The sequence below is a fragment of the Mya arenaria genome, chromosome 11 (assembly GCF_026914265.1).
Source record: "Mya arenaria isolate MELC-2E11 chromosome 11, ASM2691426v1".
Lineage (NCBI taxonomy): Eukaryota > Metazoa > Mollusca > Bivalvia > Myida > Myidae > Mya > Mya arenaria.
Window position 1 is genome coordinate 12,798,491 of NC_069132.1, and position 21,147 is coordinate 12,819,637.

Here is a 21,147-nt window from a genome sequence, read left to right on the forward strand (position 1 = left end):
CTAACCAAGATTATATTGCTACACTGTATAATCAGGATCACATTGCTACACTGTTTAACCAAGATCATATTGCTACACTGTCTAACCAAGATTATATTGCTACACTGTCTAACCAAGATTATATTGCTACACTGTCTAACCAAGATCATATTACTACACTGTCTACCAAAGATCATATTGCTACACCGTCTAACCAAGATCACAACGCTACACTGTCTAACCAAGAGCTACATCGTCTAACCAAGATCATATTGCTACACTGTCTAACCAATATCATATTGCTACACTGTCTACCAAAGACCATATTGCTACACCGTCTAACCAGGATCATATTGATACTCCGTCTAACTAAGATCATTTTGCTACAGTGTCTAACCAATATCATTTTGCTACAATGTCAAATCTAGGTCGGAACACGAATGCACTGACAAACTTTTTTGAATTAATCGAAAGTTTGGTCTGCTGTATTTATGGCGAAACCAAAATATACACTGGTGATCAAATTCAGATATAACCCTTTCTGCAAAAGGAACGAAGGTCGAGGTAACACCCTAGTCTCATAAATATAACAGTATCGATATGAGTTTACTGCCGCCATGTAAGGCATTCCTTGAAATGCATATTTGCCGGATCAACTATCAAGTGTACGTCCTGCTTTACTCTAATGAACATTACCCACGATTTCCATATGTAGAATGTAATGGTTGGAAAATAGGACCAAATGGTATCGAATACGAGTTGACAAGTGGTAACATTGTTCCATAAGAAATTGTTGACATTTTTTTTATTTAATAGTGAACATATAAATTCCAGTGAAGCTGAAGAAGGCGATGACGAAGGGGAGCTTGATAATATGAATGGCATTGTGTTTCGAATCTGATAATAAGTAGATATTATACGATATAATACTATATCCGTTGTAGGATTTAACTGTGTTTTTTCCAGTCTATTGACATAAACCAATTCGGAGTGGTGTGTTATCTGTCAAAACGTCAAGTCATGTCTGTGAAAACTGAAGTATCGTTTTGTTTATATTCAGATTAATATATATATCACATCTTGAAATTGTTGATTCGCTCGTTCTTTTGCAATTTAAGCTTGTATACCAGAAGAGTGTTGTAATGAGGAAAATATTAAGTCAATCAATCTTGTCCTGTTTACTTTAAAATTGTTTGTAAAGTATTTTTTACTGAGTAACGTATTCTACATGCATATTCGTCAGAATATGTGATTGGTTTTCTGAATAATGTGTGTCATAAACAAGAATCATTGTAAATATACAACTGCTAGATGACGACAAATGCTCACTGTAAGCTTTATTTGTTTAATGTGTAGGAACAGGTTACATCTTTTTAAACAAACCCATTTTTGAAGCAAACCCATTTCTCTCTCATAATCTATTACGTTTGAATAAAAAAATGGCTGCGACGGAAGTTAAATTTACCTGTGAATAGGATATAATTTGTATATCCTTTAAAAACATCGTGAAAAAAACATTCATTAAATCGTTCAGAACGTTATTTACAAACAAGTCGTTTCAGGCTCATGGTCATGATCGAACGTACCTGTATACGAGGGTTGCGGTGGGTCCGTTGTGTGTAAGGGTGTGCCAGGCCGGCCCCGGCAGGATGATACCGGAGTGGGAGGATACCTCGATCAACCCGTCAGCTACAACCGACCAGAATGGTACAGTGAAACATGGACATGGAAGACAGAGTCCAAGTTTCTGTTGCACCAGCATGAATACAATTGTTACAAACAAGGGGATTGTGGGACGGACTTATGATACAAGTTGTATGCAATGTGCAAAATGTACATGTGGGATTGACGGACTCAAAACACGTAGTGTATGCGATATATACAATGTACCATCATGCAATTAGCGCCAGAAATCGACCTAAAAATGTTGATGTTGAAATTTTCGGTGTAACCGGTTGTAAAACAAATTTCAGCACAGACGTCTTACAATAAACCATTGTAACCAATGTAACTAGTATGGTCTTTTAGGCAATACCATATTCATAGCTTTCATTTTATGGGCCTTTTTGAGCCCTGTCTTCCATTGTGACTTAAAAGGGGTGGGACGGACTCAAAATGCATGTTGTATGCGATGTACACAATATACTATCATAACATTAACATGATTGTGAGACAGACGAACTCAAAATACGTATTGTATGCGGTATACACGATGTATAACACAGGATTTCGCCATAACATATAACTATGCATTCAATGCATCCTTACATCTGCCTCTAAAGCTTTCTAACTATTTTTATCTGCGTCTCAACCTCCATTTAACTCGTCATAACATTTCCTTCCCCTTGTCACCCGTTCAAGGCGACCGGGACAAACATCTCGCAACATCCCCATAAATCACTTAGCCCCCGGATACAGAATCACGAGTCATCATTGGCGGACCACGCGCACCTGCATGCCTTATTTACGCGCCTTATTAGAAACCAATACGGACTGCACGATGGAATTGATCAGGAAGTGGATACCTTCCTGGCCGCTGCGACGGTAACAATGTAGCACCTGTATTTGCGGAGATCGCTAATTAGCCATTGATTTTGTCGTTTGTGAAATCATCAATCAGCACTCTTTATACAGAAGAGAAACTGCAGTCTCTGTGATGTACGACTGCACTGTGTAATTAGAAATAATTAATGTTGATTTTTCTTTTCTTTGAAGGCTTACAATCGTCAGCAAATAGGAATCATGTTATAAGGCAAGGGGGCAGAGGACGGCCTTCCTTGTGTCCGCCTGACTCACCTCTGACCAGGCTCCCGCGGTCCCAGGCCGCCACGATGATCGTGTAGGACCTCTGAAAGAATAAAAGGAATGGCAGCTAAGTTGCTACATCTATTCTGAAAACAAGAATGAATCAATGTAGTTTCTATAGTTTGGTTGACAAAATGTCAAAAATGGACCGTGCTACTTGTATAGTAGCTTCTTCAAGATCCTATACGCCAGTCTTAGTATCGCACATATAAATGAATCGTCTTTATTAAAAAGCTGAAGCGATTTGAATTACGGAAAAACTCATAAATAAACGTTAATACAAGACCGGTTGAAGACAAATGGCAACCGATCAGATGACATGGTTTTCTATCAAATGTTTAAAATATCCATTAAAAGCTCCTCCGGGATGACAGACGATGGTTTTGCTAAACTCTGGAAAATAGTCAGTCCATTAGATTAACAAATGCCTCACGACCGAATACTTCCGATTCCTTAAAGATTGATGTATCAATTATAAAATAATATGAAAGTCCATAAATTACCGAGTATTAAATATTAACGTGATACAACACGCATGGCGACAATGGCGGGCGAGCAGAGCCGTTATTTTGTCATCGGTGACACAAGCTAAGAGGAGTTGATATGAAAATATTACTGAAACATTCGGTCAATTAATTTTACGGTTTTAAAAGAACCATTACCAAATTGTTTCTCTTTGCTACACAAATCTCAGAAATAAGAGATATTTCCTTATCTGTCGAAGACGACGCAATTAATGGGTTCGAGCACATTAATGCAGAATGTTGGTATCGACGCTGGGTTTATAACTATAAATACACGTAGAAACAGATGAATGCATACGATGACATTTCCCTCGACTCAACATTGAAAAACTCATAAACATTTTTTAAACTGTACTATTAAGATGTTTGGGCCAATAATTTATGTGGCAATTGCTCAGAGACTAAGGTCACAACATCCAGCTATTATCAAGTTAAAATTCTTGAAAGTCACTGGATTCCGAGCTAAAGCGATTTCTTTATCGAATTTAAGACCCATATCAGTTTGTAACATGTGCCCTGATGAAAGATAAAATTAATTAAAATGTAATTACTTGGCTGATCTTTATTGATTAATGTTCAATTCCTACTGAAAGTCTCCCTAAAATGTCACTGTTGAAGAGCCCCAGGTGTTGGTGTCAAGGAATTCTGTAACAAAATGAAATCCTTCGTATCTCGGAGACCTTGACGACGAACTGCATTAGCATACGTGTAGTTATAGAGTGTCAAACTTTCATTTAACGGTGAAGGTAGTGTGCTTAGTACAGTTAGTGTACATGCTCAGAATAAGAGAGACAATAACATCTAGTGGGTACCAACGTCTTAGACTCACATTCTCAAAGAATCTCTCCAGGGTATAATGACTGCAAAAAATCAAACACCAAAAGTCTATGAAAGAGTTATGTCAGCCAGGATTACACATGTGTGCGTCTGTACCAGGATAAACAAAGTTTAACGTGTGCGAAAGGACACTTGCTTGCTGCTATTATCGGTATGCTGAACTCCTAATCAAATCGCTTCATTACCGCCTAATACAAACTAATTATAACACGTTGGCCACGTGCTTCTGGGCATTAAATTATTGACGAGCAGAGATAACGCGGGTTTAATGTGATAACCAAGTTAAACCTTCACCCCGTAATCACGGATTTCCTATTGGCTACAACAGTCACCAGGGCGAATACATCAACAGTACCCAAGGACAAGTTCTAGATCCAGTTCCTCAGTAATAAGTATACCCTCAAATTGGTGTTATAGACTTGTTGCAACCAGGCATGTTTGGCCTGTGGCAGACAAGTATGTGTCGGTTGTTGGAACGAATGTCCTACTCGTTACTTATATATTGTAAGTAAATATATTTATCATACATGGTAAACTTATGGAAAAGGGTAATAAATTAAGTTCATCAAACTAAACCAACCAAAACATTTGATAAAACGTAGTGTGTTTAAAAATGTTAACAACTACAAAGCTTAGCATAAAAAATCTCACACCGAACCGAAAGCAAAATCTAAACCAAGTCTTAAACAACATGATACTCATAATAATGCTATTGGACTCCGAACCTACTTCTTCCACAGCCACCCATTTTAACATCTTGAAAAAGAAACAACGCCTCAATGACATATTTGTTTATTCATTTGCCATCAAAAAATAGGAATTTATATTAATTACCAAAATATAAGAAAGTGTATATATGTTTAGATCGTCTTTATTTCGGAGAAAACGTCGACATATTGTCAAGACTTTGACCTTGACTTCAACTCGAAAACAATTTAATATATCAAAATTATGAAAACTTTATTGGCTACAAACAACACAAAATACTCACATGCCATTGTCAGTGCTATTATGGATGCATTTTGTTCAATTGCAGAAGATCATAAAACATGTTTACGGCGATATTTACAGATGATGAAGAATTGAATTGCTCTTAATGTTTGCTATTCATGTGAATCACCAATATGGCAAAGCTCATGCCTTAATATGCCTTGGGAGTTTCATAGAAACATTTAATATTTCACAGACAACGGCAAAATATCCCATACCTACTCTGAGTATGTAAGCATGTCGGTATTCTTTCCCTAACCCAGACTTAATGATGTTTAACAATTTTTGCTGGCAACAATCATTTACGCTCCAAGTCCTTGCTTTTTAAAATTTAATCACTTTTTTTCATATTACTTTTTACCCGAGTGTTCAACATACTATGACAGTGAGTGGTATATAGGTAAAGGTGCCCGCCTTCAAGAGATTGTGTGTTCGATCCCAACCAGGGGCCGGGGTCTTTCCCAGTCAAAAGGTGCATGTGTACTGGTTTCAACCCATGCAGGTAATGGATTTTAGAGTGATTTATATCAGCTGTAGTTGTCTTCACAATCAAGCAAAAATGATATAATAATTAACAGTTTGTTTGTGTAAAACTTAATCGACACGTAAATGGTTTTCCACAGAATTGGCAGAGCGTGGACTCGATGCAAAGTAGCAATGATCCAAGAACAAAATAATCGCAACTTGAAAACAAAACAGAGCATAATCATAAGCCTCTCAGATATTCTAGAATGTCTTCCCGTGTCGGACGGCCTGACGTGGCTGACGTCGAAAATCAATCAGGTGCACTGATTGCACAAGGAAGAGCTAAAGGGAAAAGTTAATACTCAATAAGATTTGATAAATTACAATCCAATAGCGAAACAATTACAGAACGACACATTTCTGAGTAATGTCTCAACTCCATTCTACTTATTACTTTTTCAATATTAGCATACTGAAACAATTTCCTTGCTTCTTCAGCGCTGGGACGGTTCGCAACCAATTACTCTTCAATTTATAATTCAGTTACAACGAATTTAAACGTTTCTAATCTTTAAAGCAATCGAGGAATTGCTTGTTTAAAAAAATAGAGAAAAACCTATTTGGCATCATTTGGTATGTTTCTTGTATAAGTATTATTTGCGCACAGCAAAATAGGACAGGATGCTGTTTTAAAGCTGCACTCTCACAGATTGAACGTTTTGACAACTTTTTTTTATTTTTTGTCTTGGAACGAGCCAATTTTTGCGAAAATCCATGGAAACCAGTTATATAAGACTGCTGACATTGATAGATAGCAGATTTTTATATTTAGGTTAAAAAATGATGTTTTATGCATTTTTCTTAAACTGTCATAAAACATTTATTTTCGAATGGAAGTATGAAAATCTACGATCTGATTTTTTGTCAGCAATCTTATATCATTGGTTTGCAGGAATGCATGCAAATAAATGCTCTTTCCAAGACAAAAAAGAAAAAAAAGTTGTAAAAACGGTATATCTGTGAGAGTGCAACTTTAAGTCAGTTTCTTAATTATCGGTAACATACTACAAGGTATAGCAGTACGGGTAACGTAACAATAAACCCGGAGGTGAATCCAGCCATGACTCCAGGGTATCATTTGAAGAAACTAGGAACTCAGTTGACTTTAAGGGCGTTTTTGTTGATACCAAACCAGTTTCAGTTTTAGTTTCAATGGTTTCAGCAGTTACGAAACCGGTTTTGATAGTTTTGCTTGAAGTAACAAGTGCAAGGTTTTGTGTACATTTTCAACAACAAGGCGGAGCTACTGTAGCTGCTAAGCTACACAATTACTACAAGTTTTTTATTGGCAAATCGGCATCTTGCCTTTGGCCATTTACACATTGCATAAATATCGATATGGCCAAGACACAAACGTACATGAACAAATATTACAAATATGATATAAAATGCATATGAAAATGTATATTTAAATAATATATATTGACAATTAAAATAATCAATATACTAAGTAATTAACGAGTTTAATTTCGAAATTTCATTGCATCGGATATTAATCTAGCAACATTGTTAATAACCTTAACATTTTGACATGATAATGAATTCTTAAATTTATGTAAGCTAGGCCAGTGTGATTTTATTCCATGTTTTCTTCGTATATCACTTTAAGCGGAACAACATAGTAGAAGTGTAATTCTGACTCAACAGATTTCTGTGCACATAATTTACATTTACGTTCTGCCCTAGTAACATTATTAAATCTACCTCTTTCAATTTCCAAATTATGTGAAGATAATCGAAATTGTGACAACTTTTGTCTAAATTTAGTATTATAAACACAATCTATATATTTTTCGTATTTAAATTCTTATTTAAATGTTTTTTAGTATTCCATTTTGGGTAGATTAGACAATATATCATTCCATTGTTGTACGTATTGATCTCTCAGTCTTTGTACCAAATTTGGTATAAAATTGATATCAGCATTAAATTCAAAGAAAATATTACCATGACCGGGATTATCTAACACCCGTTTGACTGATAAACACCATAGGTTTATATTTGTGTTATTAGCAACATTTCTATTTAAACCATTATTTAAATTACATTGTTCAGTAAAAACGTTAAACATAAGTGAATCTGGGTTATTCATTACCTTAGCCCAGTAGCTTAAAGCTCTTTGTTTGCATATGACAGACAATGGGAGTCTACCCGGCTAACCAAAAAAAGCTACATTTGAAGTCTGGGGGCGTACTCCTAACAGCAATTTACAAAAGTTTGAGTGCAACTTGTCGACATCATTTGTGTTGTCAATCCCCCATACCTCAGAGCCATATAAAATAATTGGTACAACAAGCGCATCAAACAAAGAGAGTTTTGTTTTAACATCTATATTGACACGACTAAATATAGATAATAAATGGTTATATGCTTTCAAAGCTTGCTCATTTAAAGTATTTATTACCCTTGGTAATTACCAGTGTAATGAAACTTAATTCCTAGGTAACAGAATTCACTGACAAGTTCAATAATATCACCATTGATAGACCAATTGAATGTACAATTGCTTTTTCTTTTCTCAAAGACACATACTTTAGTTTTAACCTCATTTGCATGAATATTGATATAGTGTGTCTAGTTGTAACTGTAAACTTTCTGCACTGGTAGTGAATAACGCAATATCGTCAGCAAATAGTAGCATAAATATGGATAGCAAGAGTAAGTCTTTGTCCGTAAGGTTGGTAAAATCCATACAATCTTTAATGCCATTTATAAATAATATAAACAATAATGGAGACAAGGGTTCGCCCTGCATAACATCAAGAGTAACATTAAACATTTCAGAATATGACATACAAGTAGAATCTTAAATACAAGACTTAACATTGAGATAAATAGCTTGAATCATTTTAAGCATTTTGCAGCTTATACCAGATTTCAAAAGTTTAATCCAAAGCGCTTCATGTATGACAGTATCAAACGCTTTTTTGTAGTCTTTAAAAGCACAATACATCTTGGATTTATTATTAATAACATTCTGAATAATAGTATATAATTTAAAAATACAATCAGTTGTGCTACGGCTATCTCTAAACCCAAACTGAGATGAGTTTAATATATGTTCACGTTCACATCGCTTGATTATTCTATTCCTTAAGGTAATTGAAAATAGTTTAGCAATAACATTTATTAAAGTTATCGCTCTATAGTTAGCAGCACAAGAACGATCACCTTTCTTAAAGATAGGAACTATGACGCCTTTACACCAAGCCTCAGGATAAATTCCTTTGTCAAAAATAAAATTAAAAATCTTAATCATGAAAAAATCAGCAACATTATTTTTCATATCAGGACTTTTATGTCTTTTTAAGTTTGAAATAGTTTTTAAAATTTCTGTTATCGTATAAGGGCAGTCTAAATCATCAACATTTATTGGTTCCTCTCTGGTTACAAAATAGTCGTTGCCGAATGAGCTGAGGTGTAGAGTATTTGATATATCCTTAAAATGTTTGATAAAATCATCAATATTGACATCGTGACTACTAGAAATAGGTTTATATATATTTGTTTATATATTTCCAGAACTTTCTTGGGCTAGACTTACTAAGAGTTCATAATCTATTACGTTCCTTAGTATAAAAAACACGCTTTGCTTTGCGTTTAACATCACAAAAGCTAAACGATTTTCATTCGTAGGTGAATCTTGAAATACCCTTTTACAACGATAAAATATCTTTTTATGTTCTTTGCAAGTTGAATCAAACCACAATGATGTTCTAGTGTTGCATTTACGTGGAGGGTTTAAGTTAAAAGACTTTCCATTCAGCTGAAAAGATATATCATAAATAAGATCACACAGTTTATTTATACATACATCAACGTCCACATTGTCATGTAATAAATTGTTGGTAATTTCATCAAATAATCGTTTTTTTGCCATTTTACGCACTCTTACTAATATAACCATTCAACAAAATTAAAAACGCCTTAAGTTTTGAAAAGAGGTTAAGTCTTATGATAATCAAGTTCCCCGGACCACTTATTTTTGTAGCACTAAACTCGACTCCACGTGTATTTTGTTAATAACAATGGTGGAACACATGCTATCAAATAGTCCGAATTGTAGTTATTTTACAATAATAGTACAATGTATGTCAAGAAACAAAATGGCACATGTCTGTGGAACTATTTTATCTGAGAAAACGCTTTCGGTGTCTTTCTTTATTATTATTTAGGTTTTACTATAAGGCAATGAAATGAAGGATTATTCCTGTTCACTTGGAATTTGCCGAGCTAAGCGGGATTACGGATGAGTGAGTGTTAGTTTAAAGTAATTGAAAATTGTTGACGACAACGAACATGGACAAAAGGCCATCACTATAGCCCACTTTAGGACTAGGTCTGATATTTGGCGAACTTAAAATTCTTAAAAGTACTCCAACATGCGCTCTACCAAGAAGCTGATGAAATCCGATATAACTCTCCGGGAAACATATTTGTTCAGAAAGCAATTATACAAATAATGAGCTAATCGGATACAATACAGCATGCCATTCACTCGAGTGCAAATATTTGCACAAACGATTAGCAGACTAGATACAATTGTCTTTAATTACTAGTAGAATCATGAAAAAAAAATCCATAAATACAAGAATATTAGTATACTGTATATGCGATTTTTCTGAGATGACACCATACACTTGAAATAACGTGTTCTGTGACAATGGACGTTGTCCATAGTAATCTCGTAAAAACATTTTGGTCAAGAGAATCCGTTTCTAAATAGATTTGTTTAAACACTATATTGAGGGGTGATTTTTTACTTTTAATCGATATTGTGTATGCATTTTACTCTTTTTAAATCAGTATTTTTTCATGTGTGTTGATAAAAACGTATTATAAAATATGACGGAAAAATAATTGAAAAGTATAAATATAAACATGAGTAATTGCTCATAACAATGAGTTGTACTCACTTTCATTTTTGCTATAGAATTTATTTTCTTCGAAATCTAGACCAAAGTCTTTATCAACATAATCTAGGAAAGAATGCTCTTTTTTAAAAAAATAGTAAAAACATGTACGGATTTCAATAACTTTTGATGTTACGTTTAGAAACAAGTTGAAATAAATGTTGAAATTTGAATGAAATATTTCGTGGTATGGGGACTGGCAATGCAATCGATGTTTACAAGAACGGCGGGTAATGTTCGGCCGAACCTGGCTATAGAAAACTACGCTAATGAATAATGCAGTGCAACATCAATAATTAAATGGTAAGATTAATCGGCATTAATTCAATTGTACCAGGAAAATTAAATCTGTTGAAATAACTAAATACGTTATGTCTGCAGATGTTAATTGTCTTTTCTAGCTGTAACACGAGACATTTAAGTCATTTCGTTGCAATATTCATACCATGCATCAGTGTCATTTTAACAGACAGCGACAAATATCTTTTAAGATCAGATTTCATTTTCAAGTGTCATATAACAGATTTAGCAAGAATATTAAAACACACTAATTAATATTAAACGTTATACTCACACTAAATTTGTGTCAATATAGGAATTTATCATTTCAGCAGCCTGAGTTGTTTTTTTTTCTTTCTGTGATAGTTTCTTCCATTAATTATCAAAAATCTCAAATTAGTCTTTTTTGTTGTTTTTGTCTTGATAGCAATGCGATTTCAAGAGCGGTCGAATTTAATATACATAGAAAATTACATTATTACAATAATGTAATTTTCTATGTATATTAATTTCTTCTAGTGTTGGGAATCGGACAGAAAAATTACTATCGATAATCGGTTTATAAAACCGATCAATGATCGATTATTAATCGATTTAATTAGTATTTAATTATCTTTGCTCATCATATTTAAGGCAAACAAATACAGTGCATGCACCAGTTTTAAGCACTGGTGTTCCCTTACAATATTGTTTGTAGATTTCTTTATATAAATTACATTATTTATTCAGAGAGCGACTATCTTTTAGTGTTTACAGAACATGAGACCACAGGCTATAATTATTGTCTTACATTTAGTAGTGTATACATGTGTAAAATGAACACAAAGAAAGATATTAGTTTCTTTTTAATAATCAGTCAGTAACATGTACAACAAGCAGTTGAATAGTCTATATGTTTTACAAGAACAGTTTCTGTTTTACAGGAACAGTTTTTTCTCCAGAAAACTGAGAAAACTAAATTCTAACATGGTTAGAAGTAAACGGTAACATGTTTTAAAAATCACCTTTAAACCACAAACATGAGAAGTTGAGAACCAATCGATTAGCAGTTAAATTACAAAGAAAATTTGTAATACGGTCCTGTAGTGACTTATTGACTTGATAAGAATATGAGTACATAACTAAACATAGTTACACCTTAACATTTCATAAACTAGAATTAACCAGAAATAAGTAAATTAGTCGGTAGCGGTTACGTCCCTTGTTTCTATAATCGATTGTTCAAATTTCACTATCGATCATCGCCGACGTAGGCCTTTCCGATCAATTGTCGATTATAACGATCATCGGCACAACACTAATGTCTTCCAAACTTTTTTTCTTTTAAATGATTATAATGATTAAGGGTACATCATTTTATGACTGTAAGACAACCTATGATTCCATAGCAACCACGACTTTCGTTAAGTTAAAGTTAATTAGACTGCATACGGCAAAATGGATTAAAAATAAAAAAAGAATCATATTTTTTTTTCTTTATTTATAATCCATAAAGATTCCGCGGGAATAAACATTTTTTGAACTTTTTTTTATTTTTTGTCTTGGAAAGAGCAAATGTTTGCGTAAATATCTCCAAACCAATGATAAAAGATTGCTGACAATTGATCAGATCGCAGATTTTCATATTTCCATTCGAAAATTAATGTTTTATGGTTACTAACGGTTTAACAAAAAAATGCATAAAGCATCAATTTTGAACTTTGAACTGTAAATATAAAAATCTGCGATCTATTTTTGTCAGCAGTCTTATATAACTGGTTTCCATGGATTTTCGCAAAAATTGGCTCGTTCCAAGGCAAAAAATAAGTTGTCAAAACGTTCAATCTGTGAGAGTGTGTGCAGCTTTAAGAAAAGAACTAAACTTGTAAACACGGGACTTTTTTAATACCTTCCTGAAATGTAATTTAATTACCCAATAAAATAGTTGAAGAGAGTATATATATATGTCCGAAGGCCTAAAATCGTACGATGCGGCTCACATGTTAAGTTAAAGATGCACTCTTACTCCCAAACAAGATTAACCAGAATTAATAATATTGTTTTAATATTGCAAAAAGGATGAATAAATGTCGAAAATAATGTTTCTAATGAAGGATACCGAGTTTAATTTGAAAGAAAATACCATGAAAAAGCTATTTCTACCTTATGAGACTATAGTACACCACAGTTAATATTTTAGCATTCACCAATCATTTAATATTGTTGCGCTTTCTGCTATTAAATACAAGGTTAGAATCTTGTTATCAGTAATTTATGTTTTCCATAAATGCATTATTTAGTAAGTAGTTAAAGGTTTATCAGTCAAAATTGATGTTTGTTATACATGTGTATGTATTGATTTTGAATAAGAGTGTCACTTTAAATAACGGAATGGTGACCATGGCGTGGTGTTAACGAAACGGAGGCCGCTCGTTTGTACGCCCATTAAATCATCGTACTTAAGCAAGAAGAGGAATATTTAATTCCAAATGCAGTTATAATGTATCACGTCATTAGAAACCTAGTTATTCATGGAACCTCTTTTCGAAAGTTTAGACTTTTTACCTTCGGGGTTTCTTCAGTAATGATGGTCAAAGCAATGGTATAATAATTAATGGACTGGGCACTTGTCATCCCATATGGTAGCAGAAGCGTTTACGGGATTTACCCTCCATGGACGCATATGTATATATAAACGCTGATTCCAAATGGGGTATATTTACTATCAGTGGAACTTTACCCCCATGTCTTGATGTGAGTTGAACTTGCCCACGTGGGTATTTAATGTCATATAAACGCAACACTAGTGTGCACCCTTTCTATTGATGTGGGCATGATTTTACATTAAATATTTTACAAATGAAATATAAAAGATTACTGTTTCTAAATACCATGCTTATGTTCGATTCAACTATTTTGTATTTGATACAGGATGATAGTCATTTGCGTATCAAAATAGAGTGTTTTACTTTCAAAGTACATTTCATCAAAATCTATCACGGGACACACGATTCCTTATATGTTCCCTTAAACTGGAACAACAAGATATTATTGCTTAACGCATAAAGGTGGTAATTGGGAATTCATATATTGTCCACGGGCTAAGATGAAAAAGTACCTATAATTATGTTAAAATAAATTAAAATACATTTTGACTGTATTTTGTTTAACTGAGGTGGTAGAAAAAGCATATACCATGGCCACTCGTGTGAGATGGGTTCATCCCAACCCTCGCCTAGGAAGTTCTGTGGAAACTCAGTAAACCTCGTTTACACAAAACTGCAAAACGCTCGGATCAGGATGAACCTATCTTACACGAGCCTGCATGTATATACCTATAATCATATGTTACTTAAAATGGCTTTATAAACATGGTTTGTGCACTTTCTCAACATATATAATTGGCTATTTATTTAAAATATTCATACGGGTTTATTTGCCCACAATGGTGCGTATATATTCTGAGCATAACTACATGCGGTAAATTTGCTCCCGCTGACATATATACCCACGAGGGCAAAGTTGGCCCTAGGCTCTTTTTAATGCTTTTTTATTAAAAACTTATCTTTGAAACAAATGGCAAAGTCTCTCGTTGTACTAATAATCAGCAACACAAACCATAAAGAGTGCAGTAATTGTGATATAATCATCCTTATTAAATACTACTATTTTTCTTTAGCGAAAACATGCTGCATAAAATTCGATAATTTATGCAAATTCGTGTGTCCATTTCAAGATTGTAAAATAGTTAGAAAATTGTACCTGCTCACATGTTTGTTTAAGCGATAGGGAAGTCTAAGGCTTTAAAATTAATAACCTCAAAGTATCTGCTGAATGGAATGCAAGACGTTTAACTTAATGCATATTGAAAGTCTATCACTCCATTTTGATACCAGTACGTCTGCACGTGAACACAAATAGTTAAGTTAGACGTAAAACGTGGTATTAATAGTCACTTATTTAGTAACATTTTGCCGAGGAGTGCCGAAAAAAAAGATTAAACGAATATATAATTATGTAGTTTGAAAATTTTTATTCAAATGATTGTTATTTAATATACCCCCCCCCCCCCACACACACACACACACACCGAACCACACCCGAAAGGTAGATTTACTTCTGTTGGTATTAGCGCTTATATGCACATATTTGCACGAGCAGTAAATTTTCCCACGGGGAGAATTGCCTCCGAGAGTAGACGTCATATGTTATATGCCTTACTTTCAATTGCATTCATATTCCGATGGAAGTTACATCTTCGGCATCAAACTTCACACAGCAGTATTTACACGAAAAAAGTTACTCATATCATAATTACTGTCTTCATTTTGCGCGAACATACGCTTGGAATGGTTTTAACGTTAGGTACTCACCGTCCATGAAAACTGGAAGGGGAGTTTCAGGTCGGCCCCCGGGCTGCCCTCCTCCAATCGAAAGCTATTTTCACCCAGCACGTCCGTTGTCTGGTTCCCAAACGTACAACTTCCGGTCAGGGACACGGGCGACTGGTACTGCTTCAGACACACACGAACGAACGTCGAGCACACTCCTCTGCACGTGCCCTTCAATTGTTTGCTGTCATGAGATGCACAACACGTGCCGTCTGACAGTTCCCCTCGAACGTTTTCCATCCCGACAATTTGAATCTCAAAATAACCCGAGCACGTGCAATATTTTAAAACAAAGCACACTATCGTCAGAGTCCAGGATATAAGCACCATTGTTACGACGGACTTTTAAGTAAGATTCCAAAATAATTGAGCATTTATCATATGCTAATAAATGCCATCGCAGTATACACTGTACCTTGCAACTGTTGTTTAGTTTCCGAAACAATTCTTGTTTAGCGCAAATGTTTTTTGTAACATTTTCTACAATTGAACTTATCAATTTACCAATTTCAAAATGACTTCAAACAATTTCCACTTGTTAAACGATTATTTTCTAATTTATAAAGATATTAAGAGACAATTAATGTTACGCGTCTCACTTATGCAAACATATCAACAGATATTGAGAAACGCGGAACAATGACAATGTTTTGAAAGTTTTGTGAAAGTCCGGAACTCTCAATTACAGCGAATGATCGGAGATCAATGGCCACTATGTCGGTATTGAACTGGGAGGCGGGTCTCCGGAATGGCGGCACCACAGTAGCGCCCGGCCGCCAGGTCAATAGTCCGCTACTGGAGGATACAATGTCGGTATTTTAATAATACTGGAATTTGTCTTATAATTCTTGATCACTTGTTCACAATTCATATGATCAAATAGAGATACTGAACTCGTTTGATTTTTATCAGAAAAATAAAAAGTGATTAAACTGACACGGAATGTCGCACTGGGTTATAGGCACATGCATTATCTACAGGTTTGAAATTGTCAATGATAATCAAAAAAATTGTAAAACTTTTTTTTAAATTTTGAAATACATTGCTCGATAACGTTCTTGTCCGTGAGTATAATTAAACATACTAGATACAACAGGTAATGGCCCTTAATGGGATAACAACAGCAAGAGGGAGACCCACGATTAGTTACTCATACTTTTACACGAGCCACGAGATGCACGTGTCCATTTGGGGCCTGGGGCTATGATTACGAACAGTCTCAAGTCAGAGTCTAGACTCAGGCTCAGATAAGCTTTTTTATGAAGGAACAAAAAATCGTATTTATTTAATTCTTTTACAGAAATATATGTAAATATAAGTACAACACTCAAATAGTAAAACATTTCAGCAAATATCACCATCAATGGTTTGCTAGAAGGAAAGTTACAATGAAATGAAATTTGCCATATTGAGTCTCGAGTATATGGACTCAGACTTGAGACTTTTCGTAATCCCTGCTTCAGGCTTTATTACTATAGAGTGTTTTGCTCGAGTGACAGGACTGGCTACACAAGGGCGTCGCCTATGACTAAGACCTTGGCGGTCTTTGAAGATGTTCATAACTTGCATTTCGATTCATGAGACTTTGTAGTATCCGAAAGTCTGTTGAAACACAGACCATATTGCTGCACCTTAACCTAGTTAACAAGAGAATGAAGTGTTAATAATAAAAAAATCACTTCCTAACATATTGTATATGCTACAGTTATGTATATGTTAAAATTGGTACTCTTGATTTTCTTTCGTAAGAATGGCCGACGACTATACTTGACATCACTTCATGGGCGTAACATGTAATGAGATGTGCACCTCTGACGTTCCAGAATGCTGTAGTCTTTCCATCTCAATTATTTGTTTTAATGACTTTAACAAGAGTGTTGCCATGTTCCCTGTTTGCTTCATTGGCGGTTATGTTGGTGGCATTATTGCCTTATATTAAAGTTAATTATAACTACGTGTATGCTTTTTAAAGTCACGCAAGCCATGCATTAGTCGTGTTGGAATCCTGTTTGTGAAAGTGTGCATTACCATACGAGGCGCAATATCCTCACGCACATTTAAGGACCCTTCAGATTATTATTTTCAAAGATATTGAAAGATACCAATACATTTCCCCGCTTGCTCGTGCGTCATTTTTACAGACATGAATAGGACGTTGCGCGAGTTAGCACGGCACAGTGCAAAATGCTCCTATCTCGTTCTTGTGCTGTATGGGAACAATTATGCATCAACATTTTCCGAGTAAATTATATTTTAATTCCGAGGCAATGTGTGAAGACATTGCAGCAATAGATGTTTAACACATTTATTTAAGGAATGTCACCATGTATGCCCGTCCGCGAGAAAATGAAGTATTTACTTTTTGTTTGCAATATAGGTTCAACTTAAAACTTATCATTAGATCTTCAAAAACTAAATATTATTTCTCTTGAATGCTCATGTTGATCACGCTGTATCCTAAGGACTTCTCAACGTTAATGTTGTATACATATATGTGTTTTTGTTTTGTTTTTGCAAAAAAGGATACTAGTATTTGTTCTACGAGCTTTTGAATATCGATAATTGTTTACATGGAGTCTGTTAAAGCAGGTCCATAACGCTGTAATTGTAATTGCGTGAAATTGTATCGTCTGGTCAATAAAATCGTCCTCTGCTTCTTTTTCCTTTTCTTTTTTTTAAATGAAAACGAATATCTATACTAGCATTGACTACATGTGTAACCAACCGGTACAGGGCAACAGGCTTTCTTACATTTATTTTTAAATTTGATAGTGAAAACGTCAAAACGTCAAAGATTTTATTATAAATAAAACAACAAGGAAAACAGCAACATACAGTGATTAAAATACCTCAACATCGGCAACAACATATCTAAACTGTTCGTGAAATAAATAATATGAATATTCTTCTCATTTAATACCAATAACACAATATTTCATAACCCATAAAAGAATACCTATCAATAAATATTATACTTATGAATGAGTAAAATCTAATATTCCATGGGGCAATCTTGCGGCTGTGGTTTATACAAACGACGGAAAGGTTTGTTTCTGATCAATAACCACTTGACGGCGACCTTTTCGCTTCCGCTGAGCCGAAGTGCCTGCAAGATCACTTCCGGAGACACGGTTGGGAAAAACACCATCAGCCGCGCTACAGCTTGTGGAAGCCCCATCTTCGACGTCTCATCTGCAATTCGCTGCAACGTCCTCTCCAGGTCTCTCTTAATGTCTACCTTTCGCATCTCCAAGTAGGTTTTTTGTAGCTCCGCTTCCCGCTGAATTCGGCCAAATTTCCCGTACATGAAGGCATGTGTTTGTACACGATCTTCGCCTCGACACGTTTTAACGAATAAGCCCACGAGACCAGCCAAGCATACGATTGCTAAAAGTACGTAATACCAGTGTGATTGAAACCATTTTCGTACCTTTACAGCGTCATCTTCACTGAACATTTCGTTTAGCCTATTTATAACGCCTTCTGGATCAAGCGTAATACAATCACCTTTGCCATCACAAAAGCCTTTCCTGTCATTACAGTCTTGTCCAAGTGATTTGTAAATGACTTTACCTTTTCCTGTTAAAGCCGGGCGACAAACAAGGTCGTCATGCAAACAGCATATGTAACAGACATGCTCTCCTGAACATTTACACTCGTCCATGTCCCCAGTGGCACAAATGCTGCCTACACACCGGCCGTCTCTGCAAGTGTTCCTGTCGTTCGCACACGGTGTGTTGTTAGCAACGTGGTTAGGTAATGGGCATATGTCGGAGTGGCTATCGCAGTAGGACGGCAGTGTACATTCGGTATGAAATTTACACACAACATTCTCATTTGAGGAAACAAACTGGCATTTAGAAGAACAGCAAACCGAGGTAGTGGGCGAACATTGACTGCCGAGTGAGCGTCTCAATGTACAAGGGAGGTCACTGTCTAGTACATCGCTGGGCGTGCAACAGGGGTCAAGATCGGCGCAAAGGACGCTTGCTCCGCAGTCACACTCCTCCCCCTCCTCCACCACGCCGTTTCCGCACACCGCGGACACTGAGTCTTGAAAACACTGGGCTTTGTTCTTTAAAACTGGAAACATGTAATTTATACTACACTGTGAAAACAGAAGATTATTAGGTTTGTCGGCATCTGAAGTATATGGATACATAAGATAGTTCCCATAGTCCGATTTAGGAACGCATTCTTCATCGGTTACATCGTCATGTGGACTACCAAAATTATGCCCAAACTCATGGATGAGGGTTAGTGCCGTTAGATATGATGGCATCTTTCGGTTGTTGTTAACATTAGTTACCAGGTTTGTGTTTAGGCTAATTCCTTTGCCTTGGTAAGTGATACGTTTCTGACATATACCTCCTGGAGAACTGTGTACATTAGAACTTGCAACCCAAGCTAGACCAACAACACCACCATCAAACTCTCGACTGGTGAACACAGTCGCAAGACAGAAGTTTTCATTGTCGTATTCTGAGAACAATTCAAGATACTTAGCCACATCTTCTTCGTGAGCCATGAGGTAGTCGTCTGTCTCATAAATGGTAATCTTCTTAATGTAAAAACCTACATTATCACCTTTTCCATCTCCGTTCAAATCTGTGCTCCTAAAGACGAGATTAGCTTGTGCGGTCATATAAGCCATTTCTGAAATGGTATTTGCGACGCTGGAGTGTCCAGTGTCCCTAAAAAACGTGTGGTCAGACAAGACATGAAGGTTGCATTCTGTTTTGTAAAGGCTCCTTTTATCTCTGTGTGCAGTGTCAAAGTCTTGCCCATATGTTTCATTAAACTTCTGAACAAAGTCAACTGGAAATTGGACTTTTGTAGAGAGTCTGTTAAACTTAATGTCACTTCCGCGATAAAATACACAAACAAAAATCGACGACCGCTCATACAGTACTGTTTGTTTTTCTTCATGGTCAAAATAAAGACTTGCTGGTTCGAGAATATATGTTTCATTTACAGTCTGAATGTTAATATATAACCCTGACTCGAAGATTTTAATGACAGCGTGTCCACTAAGTTGTCCCTTGACCACTGCCCTGTATAGGAGAATATCGTCCTTTTCTGAATAGGAATGTTTTTTGTGAAGCCTATTAATAAAGATAACTGTTTTCTTATCAATAATTGTTTCTTTCTTGAAGAAAATTGAAATCCGTTCATTTTTTAGCATAAATATAGCCTTTCCCGTGGATTTTCGTTGGTTGCTTCCATAAAATTCAACACGAACAGTAACGTTTTCATACTGTTTAACAAAATGGTCGATTGAGCTGTGCACATCAATGCAACGTGTTTGATACACAAACATAAATGTCAGCAAAACAATAAAATTATTAGTATTCATTTTGTTTAATTGTACAATCTTTACGATAGAGTTTCTTGATCGAAACAATCCTCGTTTTAGCACTTGTTTCAGTTGTGACAGGAATAGAAATATTTTCGTATTTGTGTTCGTATTCGAATTTTACCGCTTCAGTAACTTTATAATGAACTTCCAATAATGTCTTTAAGCCACTGATTTATACTTTACATGTTCAATGATTGATGGACTCAAGGGATACTGTGTTTAAGATACTACACGACGTTAAATCTAAGAAATTCAGTTGTTGGTTTTATCATTGCAGCTTTAAACCAAAACAAGCCGCAGACAACACTTTTGTATTTAAACAATGTTTGGACAAGAAGAACAGCAAATTAGGATGTCACAAAGGTGAATTTTTAAATGCAATTCAGATAACAAAAAACCATGACAATAATGATCAATAAGGAACTGAAAACAGTACTGCACTATACCTGGCACATAAGATCGCTGTCAGACTGGCAATTTAAAGTCTGGTAAAACAGAACTTACAAGTATCATTAAAATTCAAATGTACGTATTTAAAAACATAAATTGACATGAGAACACGTGGC

The 21,147-nt window shown here is 35.3% G+C and overlaps 2 protein-coding genes across 2 annotated transcripts in view; both read right to left on the bottom strand.

Annotated features, from left to right (window-relative positions):
• The window catches only part of LOC128207660 (protein jagged-1b-like), a 40,833-nt gene extending 25,243 nt beyond the window's left edge, over window positions 1–15,590 (bottom strand). The window contains exons 1-3 of the mRNA XM_052910716.1: window positions 15,205–15,590; window positions 2,776–2,827; window positions 1,566–1,668 (exon numbers count right to left, since the gene is read on the bottom strand). Coding sequence (XP_052766676.1) covers window positions 1,566–1,668; window positions 2,776–2,827; window positions 15,205–15,552 — 503 coding nt within the window. The 5' untranslated portion in view covers window positions 15,553–15,590. The remainder of the gene's footprint in view (window positions 1–1,565; window positions 1,669–2,775; window positions 2,828–15,204) is intronic.
• A 2,624-nt stretch (window positions 15,591–18,214) lies between these two features.
• Window positions 18,215–20,407, bottom strand: LOC128208335 (disintegrin and metalloproteinase domain-containing protein 10-like). The gene has a single exon (XM_052911892.1). The coding sequence runs from the start codon at window positions 20,405–20,407 to the stop codon at window positions 18,215–18,217; it is 2,193 nt and encodes a 730-aa protein (XP_052767852.1).
• Between the last annotated feature and the right edge of the window lie 740 nt (window positions 20,408–21,147).

What these genes read in the sequence shown, in the direction of transcription:
- LOC128208335 (XM_052911892.1), bottom strand. Translation starts at nt 20,407, where the DNA reads ATGCTAAAAAATGAACGGATTTCAATTTTCTTCAAGAAAGAAACAATT.